Here is a 12,551-nt window from a genome sequence, read left to right on the forward strand (position 1 = left end):
TAAATAAAAATAAATGCGCAACGTTTTTTTTAAAGAAAATTTCCATCGTATATTGCAGTTTTTTTTTATATAGTTTCATTATTGAGCAATATGTTTGTATATTATTTTATGGAAAAAAGAACTTAACAAAAGAATATATTAGATTAGATTTTAACTTTATCCCCTATGTTGAAACAATGTGTTGCTAAAAAAATGAATTAGTTAAGCTGAATGACATACTCGTCAATTTAAAAATTTCATTAACTTTATAAACAAAGTTAACAAAAAGATGCTATTGTTTGCGACCAACTCATGATAGTCAAAATTTACCTCTATTAAGTAAATTTTTCTGATAACTATCCCTTTCGAGGGGCCTTGAAATACTTATTTCCAAAGTACCGTTATTAACACTAACTAATTTTGACTATTTCTAAATTCAATTCGAAAAACAATGACACAATTTCTCAGAATTTTGTACAACATATAATTTTTTAATTGTTAATATTTACTAATAACATATAACTATAAATAATGTAAAATGTATTAAAAATTAATTTTAAACAAATTTCCTCACGCATTATTTATTCTTTTACAATCCTGTCATTCTGACTGCTTTTGGGTTATATAAACTAATTTTCATTCTTTCTAGTGTTAAAATTGTTTGTATTGGAGCAGTTTTAATAACGACCAAATACATCAATATAATATTTTATACCTATATTAGTATATTTTGTATTTATTACATAACCCTTCAACATTTGAGTTTTGCGCGAAATAGATTTGCCCGTAGCTGTCCACTAAAGCCAAAATTTAGTCAAAAAAAAGTATATATATATATATATATATATATATATATATATATATATATATATATATATATATATTTATATATATATATATATATATATATATATATATATATATATATATATATATATATATATATATATATATATATATATATTAAATAATTGTATATTTTCAAAGAGTTGAATTCGTTAATAACTGACTAAAGTTATTAGCATAGTTTAAAAATTTTTTCTATAGAAAGCATTTATGCCAATTAAATTACTAACATTTTATAGCTGTCTTCAAAACCCTTGAAATCAGCAGAGAAATAATATTAGTGAAAAATATAAGCCCCAAAGTTAATGAAAACATATTTATTGAAATGGCGCTTTTGCGTTTCTTCGACCGAAAATAGGTTAAATCTTTGAAGCAGAATTTTTATTTAACATATTTTTCAGATTTTTTTTTTCATCATTCTGCATTAAGTTAGGTCAAAATAAGTGAAAAATATTATATTTAGCATTTTAACAATTTATGGTACTGAAAGCAGCTTAAAAAAAGTGTCTTTTTCTGCGTTTAAGGTAAAATCTTTTAATCGTGGCGCACTTCCGACAACATTTTTTCAAATTAGCACTTATTTGCAATTAATTGAGAAACAAGAGCCAATCATATAGAGATTTAAAAGTCAATAATACTGAGATCTAAGAGCCAATTTATCATTGAAATAGTCTTAATTAACAAAAAAAATTTTTTTTTTTACTTTTTATTTTAGTACAAATATAATCCCAATAACTTAGCAGATTTTTTTTAAAACTATTAAACTGATTTCTTATAATTAAAAATATTAAAATATATTTTTACTTGTACACAGAGTGTCAGAAAAAAATATATCAAAGGAACACCGGTGTTCTATCATGTTCAAAGGGTAAAAGCAAAATTTTGTACTTTCCTTAAAAATAGGAAAGCAAATTTCTTCAAATTTTTGGTTGAAATTTAGAAATACGGCAAATATGTTAGTATTTAAATATAAAAATGCATTAAAATTAAATAAGTTACTGAACAATAAATTCTTCATTTTCACTTCCATGACAATTGCATAAAAAGACCTTTTAAAATGTTTAAAATGATGAATAAGATGTTAAATAACATTTCCTGTAATAATGAATAGGCGACTCGTTTGTCAATTATTCTACTTTCAGACGATGAGGAAAAGCAAATGCCTCGGGGTTGGCCAGACTAATATTTGTTCCATTTAGCCCTTTCACGTGTTTCAATAAGTCTAAACATTTTGATATGAGTTCCGGTCACGTGAATCAAGCCGAAAACTGTAATGTTTTAGGCTATTTCTTACTCATATTAACACGTGATTTGAAAATTAAAAGAAGAAATGTTCGCAAATTGTGTCTTTAATTGTATATCGATAATGCGATTGATGGAAGATTGATGTAACATTTATACGATTGATGGAACATTTATGCGATTGATGGAACATTTATGAACAATATAATTATTATAAATTGAAATGAAAAACATTTTTAATTTCTTAACCAGTTATTGCATTGTTCTTGAAATATTTTAATTTAAATTGTAATAGGAAATTAAAAAATAAAAAAGAATTTTAAGCACACTTTTTTTTTAAACTAGATATTTATTATAGAAAAACACATTTCTGTTGACAATTGCTAGAGTGCTTTTTCCTTTGCAAATTTCTCCCTTTTATTGCTATTACTTTTAGAAACTACAATTACAACTATTATTTCCGTATATATATTTCCGTATTATACGAAGTATTACGAAGGTATATTTTCGTATTATATCATCGATAATACATTGATAAGTTATTTTAATCTTATTACAAATTAATTAGGTCCCGCAAAAAAAAGAAAGGCATTTTTTGTAAAATGTTCTTTTATAGCAATTAAGATAACAGTAATGGCAGATAAACAGAGAAACCGTTATTTAAATTGCAAAGAATACTGTTGTGATTTACGCTTAATATTTGATTCTTTCAATGGAACACTATTGTGATTTCAGTCACAATGGCACAGTAGTTAAGACACATATAGTTGAATATTAATATTATATTAAAAAATAACCTAATTTAACTATGATTTAAAGTAGATATTTCTTATTAAAAAGAAAACAACGTTTTAGTCAACTGTTGTTAAAAGTAATGGCAGCACTAAAAGAACACTAAAAGAATTTTTAGTGTTCAGGTTAACTAAAAATTTTTTCTGCGCATGTAGCCACATTTTTTATTCACTTTCATAATTTAATTTATTTATTTATTTATTTTTTGATTTTTTTATTTATTCATTTTTTGATTTTTTATTTTCCGCCAACGCATATTTTCAGGTGCATTAGAAATAATTTATGGGTCCATTGAAAAAGTTTCGTTTTAAAAGCAAACACATTCTTTATTTATATATACACAATTATTCTTTTCAAACAATTGCTGTCTCGTCGATTTCATATAAGATTTTGCACGATAGCTACAGCTCTGTGCTTAAAAATGTGTTTAATTTACCTCAACATCGAAACTGGTGGCAACTATACAACGAAACTCTTTTTCAGTGAAGTAACCATTCATTAAATTAAAAGGAATACCGTGATTTGCGTGTAATTCTGATTTATTTCGAAGGAATACTGCTGTGGTTCAAGTCTTACAGTATTAGAGGCATTTGAGACTGTTATGATGAAGGAATAAGTTGTATCCAAATTAAAGACTTCAAATTAACCCAGTGTCTAAGACTTAGACTTAGAGATTGGACAGCTCCAAAGAGCAGGACACATCCACCAGAGGTTTATTGTACCCAAAACCTAAACCAAAATCATGATTAACAAGAAGGCTTTATGGCTGAAATGAAAATCAGCAAACACCTGACAGGAATGTCCTGCAGCTCCCAGGCCATAATGCAATGTTGCTCTAACTGCTCAAATCTTTGAGCATAATAAACCTCACAATCATTAAGTATATGTCGTGAAGTCTTCTCTTCAGGATGACAACCTCTACAAAGAGGATTAGATTCAATACCCATTACGTATAACGTGTTCAACTCCATAGCCTTGTAATTTTGAACCTAATCCAAAAAACGCGGAAGGTCTTGGATCAAGCATTAGAACAAACTAGCCTGGGGATTTTTGATGATTTGACTAACCCGCATTTATGTACGTTACATGGAAAGGAAAATCACGAAAGCATCTCACGGTTAGCACGACCACAAGGAGATTTTAATCCATGTTTTTCTCATTTTTGTTTGACAGAATAAAAAGTTACAGGATAACGGTTTGTTGTTAAAAATATCTTCTGACGGATATTTTATTAAAGTAAAGGTCACTTCAACTCTTCTATAAGAAACTTATCAGAATTTTGGAAGAATAAAAAAAATTAATAAATTATTAAATTAAATAATTTGGAAAAATTAATAAAATTAAATAAAAAATATTAATCAAATTAGTTTTTTCTAATTTTTAAAAATTTTTAGCTTTCAATGTAAAAACATATTTAAAAAAAAAAATAAAGTTAAATCGAAGGTAATATTTTTAGTCTTACAATGCGAAGCATCCGATCACTAATGAAAAAATATTTTAATACGCAAAAACCTTAACATTCTTTAAAAATGTTTTGAAAATCCTTTATAGCAAATAAAAAGTTTTGCAATATTTAAAATAAATTAATAGAAATAATTGATTTTAAGTGGCATTTGTGGAAGGGGGTGTTTCTTATTTGTTGCAATCATCTCAAAACATATTAAAATTTTATATTTATTACCACTCTCCATAATAATAATAATAATAAATTTTAAATTGAATTTATGCAATAGACGTTTGCATGTTATAAAGTTAAGATGATAGTTCAATTAAGGTAATCATATTAATCATGAAAAATCATTTGTTTCCTTATTTATTCTTTTCCATTAGTATTCAAAGAAATTTAATATTAAATAATTCCCTTGAGCTATATTTAATGTGTATAAAATTTAAGCCTTATGAGATTGACTTATAAGATTGTATAAAGTGAGGCTAAAAAGCAAAAAAAAAAAAAAAAAAAAAAAAAAACATTACTGAGGACTATAAATTTTGCTGCGAACACTAAATTTCATTCGAAACAAAAAAAATTGCAGAAATTATGTTGTTGAATTTGATATAGACGTATAGATTTTATTTTATTACATGGGTTCTATGTAATTGCAGTAAATAAGTTTTACTAACTTCCCTCAAGCTGCAAGTGCATGGAACTTGGATAAAAGATAAAAATACAATAAGAAGCAAGGAAAAAATAGAAATGAAAAACTCTCTTTAAGGAAGAAGAAATGACAAAAATGAAAAAATATTTTAAAAATTCATATAAAAATTTTAAAAATTAAAAAAAAAATTATTAACCGGAAAACAAACAAAACAACAAAAAGATATTATCTGCTCATCAGCTCACGCGATTTATCCGCAAATATATATATATATATATATATATATATATATATATATATATATATATATATATATATATATATATATATATATATATATATATATATATATATATATATATATATATATATATATATATATATATATATATATATATATATATATATATATATATATATATATATATATATATATATATGGGTCATTCTCACGAAAACTGTCATTTTTCAGTTCATAAAATCCCAAAAAAGTAAAGCGAATAAAAGGCTCTGAAACTTTCTATATTAATAGAAATATGTAATGGCATTATAAAGAAAGTATATATCCTATAAATTATACTTAATATTTAAATTCATTAATTTTTTAAATAATTAATTTATAATTATTAATTTATAATAATTAATAAATAATTAATTAATTTAATAAATAAATTAATTAGTTTAATAAATCAATTTATTAATTTATTAATTTATTTTTCAAATTAATTAATAAGTAAATTAATTATTTTCACTATTTAAAAAGTGAGGGACTGACACTAATAGTGAGGGAATGATATTTTATTTTAATACATGTTTTTATCTAAGTAACATCTACCTAAAGTTTGAAAATGATAACATACTAAGTATATCTAATATTTATTATAATTTAGTCTTATATATTTAATAGTTTTTACAGGTTTGGGAAATAAAATTGGCTGGCACGATTGAACAAAAAAAAATTTTATAATATACTCATCTTGAATCATTCCCTCACTTTATACACTAGTGAGGGAATGACGAATTCAATAAAATTTAAAAATAACAGTTAGGCTTTATTAATTTCTGAAGTCAATCACATACAATTATATTCATACAAGAAAGCAACATATAATTATCCACTTTCTCGATGAAGTTGTATTTTATTTTACTCTAAAAAACGACATGAGGGAATGACAAATGTAAAAAATTTTACTTACCTGGTTTGATTCATTCAAATTTATTCCACAGCAAAGCTTCTTTAAGTTGAAGATGGAAACATACTGCAATTTTGTTCTATGATGCCTGTTGTTAACTTCTGAAGTTTTTATTAAAATATTTTTATTCTAAGATGATTGCAGGTGATAAGAACATTGTTGTGAGGGAATGACGCGAAACACTGGGGACAAAGTTTAAAATAGTGCTGTGTTAATATTTTTATCAGAAATTAAATTTAAAATTTATTTTCTGAATTCTATATTTCAATATTCTCAAATAAAAAACACAAATTTGTAAAAAAAAAAATTTTATTTCAGAAACAATTTTTTTCTTTTTTTAAATCAGCAGTGGGGACAAGTGAGGGAATGACATATTGGTATATTTTTATTACCTAAAATTAATAAAAAATAAAAATTGATAATTTTATTTTTATTCTTTTGTTAGCTTGCATTCTGAAGGACACTTTCCCTGAAAAAATTTTTTTCGTAAGTTGTAAAACAAACATAAAATATACTGGGGACATGAAAATGATTGTTTTTGTGAGAATGACCCATATATATATATATATATATATATATATATATATATATATATATATATATATATATATATATATATATATATATATATATATATACATACATGATTTTTTGGAACAATCCATTCATCCTCAGATTTATTTTATTTTACTTGTTTCTATCAATTTATTTATTTTTTTAAAGAATAGTGAACGAAACACATTTTTCATATATTTGAAATTTACCCATTTGACCTCATTGATGGTCTCCAAGACCCAGAATTCATACAACATGTATCGAATTGTGATGTTATTAAACGTTTGATATAGTACTTACTAGAAATGGGAGTGGAAAATCGGAGGATAAGTAGAACGGAGTGATTGGAATTCAATTCTTTTGAGAATAGAGTACGAGGTATTATCTGGATTTTTGATAAATTTGGTTTCTTCAATCGGATTTGGTTGACAGTAAAAGTTTTGCTTTCCTTTCAAAGGACACAGATTTTTCACAAAAAAATAACTAAAGAGTTTGAAATTTAGCTCAAATAAATTTTTAATGCTTTTTTGATCTAAATATTACACTATTTATTTTTTATGTTATCAATTTACCATGCTTTTAGAAGATAAAAAAAATTTTAGAATCTATCTACAGCATAGCTATGATTAAAACATTGGTTTTGATATAAATAATAGGATTCGGTGTTGGTTTAGCATATATATATATATGTATAATATCTTTTTTTATATATTTTTTCTCTTATTTACCACTGGTAATTTTCCTAAAAAATTTCTAAAAAATACTTGAAATACTAAATAAGTGATAGATTGTTGATAAAACATAAACATAAGAGCAGGTTTCGAAAATTATAAGTGTTTAAAAGAAAAGCCCTAACTCTTATGACTTTGGCATTTTCACGGAGCGCATTGAACATTGTTTGAAAACTATAATTTTTAGATTATCTGTTCATTTTCAAGCAAATAGTAATACTAATAACACTTTAAATAAAAAAATTATTTCAAACAGATCCATTTTTTCACAAATTTCTATCACATTACATTGCACAAAATATTCTTAATATAAATAATAATTTCAATGTTCATTTTAAAAAATATTTTTTAATGAAAAAAAGAAATATGCTTACTTCTATAAGCCCAACTTTTCATTCCTCTAACTCCTTGCACCAGGGCCAATATACTTTTCTGGCATTCTCCCGATAGATTAGCATCGGAACTCATTCTCAAGAACATAGGAAGAGCCTTTTTCATGTGCCCATCAATAAGTTTCTTTGCTGACTTCTCAAACTTTTGCCACGCCTGATGCACCATTTCAGTTTCAGACATATTATTGAATGTTTTGATCACAGAAGCTTCTGTTGTTGTTGTCCTAGGTTGCGGATTCCAAGATCTACCCTGAGTTCTCCGGTTTGTCGTACTAGTGATTGTCTTGTTGTCCGGTTTGAAAGCAGAAGCTTCAACATGGGGGCTAAGCCTGAGTGGTGCAGCTATGGCTGATGATTCCTCTGAATCCAAAGAAAGATCTGCGCACATTGTGTGTTGGGACAACAGAATTGTTCCAATGAAATAAACCACGAAAGCACCCATTTTGGTTTTGTGTGCAAATTCAATATTTCAAAAATATCGAAATGTCCTACAGCATGTGTTTTTAAACTAATGATTTTAAAATATTATATATGAAAATGATTATATTCTTCTTAAAGTTAAAAAAAATTATAGTTCGTTAAATCATCCTAAAACTGAAATTCTGAAAAATAGTCTTTTTAAAGTTATTTATAAATAGAATAAATTTAAAAAATGGAGGAATATTTTTAATAAAATTATAATATTAACTATAATTTAGCATAAAATTAAAAAAAATTAATAAAATGATGAGCGAATATAAAATTTTATAATTTTAACCGAAAACTGCTAAGTTATCCGAATCGTTGCTTGCCAGTGGATAAAACATTTGAAATTGAAAACGAAACCAGTGGTAGTTTTTCGAAGTGAAAACTGTCCGCTGTTCCCCTTCGGACATTTTTCTTCCTGAACTCAGGTTTATTGAAGAAGTAGTATATCGCCAAAGGTTGAAACGATAAATCGCCAAATTGCTATTATTATTTTTTTAAATCCTGTTTCAAAGCATCTTCATAAAAAAGCTATGAATTCATGCATAACAATTTATCAATTCGTAACATTGTGTGTATAGATGCTTTTAACAAAGTTTACATTAAGTAGTTTTAGTTTTTATAGTGTGTTAATTTACAAGTTGAAAATTACATAAAGTCAACTACCAACTTTATAGGCATTGATAAAATTTCTCAAAACATAAAAGATAAAAAGTCAATTTTTGACAAAAATATTTGAAATCGATTATTTCAAATTCGACCCTTTTTAAACAAAAAAAAACTAATCCACCATTTTAATACAGATGACATAACAAATTTATAAATATATATATATATTTTGCTTTTTTGGTTATATTGCGCATTATTAAAAATCCCAGATGAAATTACGGTAAAAAGTACCGTAAAATTCATTTTTGCCAAATCACTTTCACCACATTTTTATCATTTAATCATGTTACGGAACAAAATAAAAAGCTAAAATGTTTACAATATAAATTAAAGCAAAATCACTGAATCACACTATTTAAATAAAGCTGTAAAAATTACGGTACAGTATTTTACGGTATAATTGGATTGAACGGATGACGAACACAAAATTCCAGTACCTCATACTACAATTTGATATGGAATTTTTTTACTGTGTGTAGATATTTTTTAAACCAAATTTTGTTAACCGAGCTTTCTTAAATAATCTTTTGTTAATTTCACTTTTATGGAAAAAGCGTGCATTAAAATTGAATTCAAAAAGTTCCATCACATTACGACAAATCCTGATTACGAATATTATTCTGTTCCAAGGATATAAACTACATAAAAAACTACGGTATGAAGTACCGGCACATTAGTTGCACCATCAGTAAAATCCATTTTATTGTAAAATCGATTTACTCCATAAATTCTTATAGTAATTTTTATTTAATTTGACTAATTCAGTGATTTTACTGTAAATAATACTACATAAACTGCGGTATTTTTTGTTCCGTAACATGTTATGGTAAAAATGGATTTTACTGTAGAAAGTACCTGCACCCTGTGTATCAGTAATCTTTGCAGTAATTTGATCCGAAATTCTGTACAGTGTATACTTATAGAGTTTTGAACGAGTGCGAAAATTCTATTTTGAACATTCGGCCATTTTACATCTCTGTAAATAAAGGAAAAAGTTAGAAAAAAATCATATATCAGCTGTTTTTTAATAGTTCATTACATACCCCCCCCCCCATTTTTTTTTAATTTTGATGAACTTTTAGTTAACAACACAGATAAAGATCATAATATTTTGTAATATAAAAGAAATTGTCTTGTATTAATTAGATTTAATACACCAGTGCCTGAAGTAAGTCATAAATTCCATTAGTTTTTAAGACTAATTCCTCAAACATTTTAAATATCACAAGATATCTTAAAATAACTTTACTCGCTTACATCGTTTCATAACGCACTTTATCCAACCATATTATCATGAAAATTATATTTAATTATAAAATTAAATGTTTCGAAATTTTAAAGGAATTATGTTTTATGAAAATTAAATTTAAAAAAAAAATTCGTTGAACCCAGTTGAAAATTCGTTGAAAATTCGTTTTCCATAATCACGACCGTAAAGTAAACATTTATATATGAGTCTAATAGTTGTTTAATCTAGCATAGAACTTTAAAATTAAATTTACGTGCTGAAATTTATGTGCTAATTTTAATATTAGCATTAGAACTAGAATCTAATAAAAAATAATTATGCATTTAAATTTATCTTTAAATAAAATTAAACTATTTTCCATAAATCGTTAGTTAATCGAATTAAACTATTAACTATAAATTAAACTATTTACTATAAATCGTTAGTTAATCGAAGCAAAACTCATTTTTACAAGAAAATCAATTCTCCAATGAATAAATATGTATATAAATAAAAATTTCAAGGAAATTATTAACATAAATTTAATTATCGTTTGTTTTTTGCGCTTTTTGTGCTCAAAATTTTTTACCCTTTCTTCAAGTTTTCAATCAATTCAATATTTTTCCTTGACCATGCTAGCAGACATGCATTGATGATACTATTTGAGCATGTCACTAAATTTCTTTTTCTTAAAATGGCCTCCTTTTCACTTCATGCAACAACCCCCTTGATTGATTCGCTTTAATCAGTATTGTTTTTTTTTAAATGTGAATATTATCCACAAAAACATATTTTGTCAATAATTTACAAATATTATGTAACAACATTTGGTAACAATCGTAATGAAATGCATGATTACCTGAATTTGAAAAATATTCATCAGTACTTGAAAAAATGAATTTGGAACTCAGAATGTGTAACACAATAAAAAAAAATTATGAGAAGTAGTTCTCGTTTACGAGATTTATTTTATTGTAACAGTAATTTTTTTTATTTATTTATAAACTTTTAAGATCTCAAGATATTAAAAATTTAAAACTTCGACATTTTTAAAAAGGTAGAAATCTTAATTAACAGGTAAATTTTCTCTCTCTCTCTCTCTCTCATTTCATTCTTTTTTTATTTTTTGTTGTTACTTTTGATATTCACTCAAGTGCGAACTTATTATATAAAGATTTCCAGTGAGATAAATAAGTGTCTCTACAACGATGGATAAGTATACATTATTTCTCGCAAATAAGTATTTTATATTATTTTATCCGTCGTAAAACAGCCGACCCAATTTTAGGTTTACGACTACTAATGTTCAACTCCGTAGCCTTGTAATTTTGAACCAATCCGGAACACAAAAAAACTCCTGGATTAGTATCCTCAGAGATACAGATTAGTATCATGAAAATAAGTATGAAAAAATTCGCCAAAAAAGCCGAAAAATGCAATAATTTGGAATTTTCAAAATATTAAATTCAAAAATAAAAATTGCATCTTTTAACACGTTAAATTTCAGCTCCTTAGTTGCATTTGTATAGGTTGTTAATCGGCTGCGTGCTATTTTATGCTATAAGTTATACATGTAATAAATCTGGAACTTTGTTAATTGTTTTTATTCCATCTAATATATCAATTGTTTTTTATTCTATCCTATTCTTTGTAAATTTTTCTACAAACCTTCGTAATTGCACATTTTAGTCTTATAGGTTTCGCGCAGCAAATCAAAATGTAAAGTTGGACGTAAGAACTGGAAGCAATAAAGATTTTTTAAAGTAGAGAGGTATATTATTGATAGTAAAAATTTTTGGCAAACATTATAGGATACTAATTTGAATAATATATGAATTGAATAATCCTTAAACTTGAGTAGAGAATATCATAAGGCAATTTAACTCTGTATAAGGGTAGTAGTAAAATTGCCTGAAATTTTGGCACAAAGTATAATCATAATTATTAAATTTTTGACACAATTTTATTTTTTGGATGGGCATTAAAATTTATTATAGATTCGGGTATAACAGAACATCCCAGATTTCACTAGCTTTTCATCCCAAACGACTTCAAAAAATTGTGTAAAAAACATGAAAACGTCACAGACTTTCAGACAAAGTTATTCAACGAAGAACCTTAGTATGGTTCAAAAATGTTATAACTTAAAAAGAATTTTAAATGTATTTGCATTCCCAATCAAGTCGAATCATGGTACAGCGTATTCAAGGTTAAAGTGCTTCATGCTTAGATTAAACTTAGGAAAGCTCAAAGAAATGTTAAAAATTAAAAAAAAAATTTTTTTTACATTTCTTTGAGCTCTTAGATCATACTTAGATTCAACTTAAGAGCGCTCAAAAGAATGTTACAAATTTAAGAAAAAA

The 12,551-nt window shown here is 25.4% G+C and overlaps 1 protein-coding gene across 1 annotated transcript in view; it reads right to left on the minus strand.

Moving 5' to 3' along the window:
- The window catches only part of LOC107447938 (nose resistant to fluoxetine protein 6), a 55,355-nt gene extending 46,931 nt beyond the window's left edge, over positions 1 to 8,424 (minus strand). Inside the window, exon 1 of the mRNA XM_087151801.1 lies at positions 7,809 to 8,424. Within this exon, the coding sequence (XP_087007927.1) occupies positions 7,809 to 8,268 (460 nt within the window). The 5' untranslated portion in view covers positions 8,269 to 8,424. The remainder of the gene's footprint in view (positions 1 to 7,808) is intronic.
- Between the last annotated feature and the right edge of the window lie 4,127 nt (positions 8,425 to 12,551).

The sequence above is a fragment of the Parasteatoda tepidariorum genome, chromosome 9, assembly GCF_982258835.1.
Source record: "Parasteatoda tepidariorum strain Cologne lab strain chromosome 9, Ptep-v5.0, whole genome shotgun sequence".
In the NCBI taxonomy this organism is placed as follows: domain Eukaryota; kingdom Metazoa; phylum Arthropoda; class Arachnida; order Araneae; family Theridiidae; genus Parasteatoda; species Parasteatoda tepidariorum.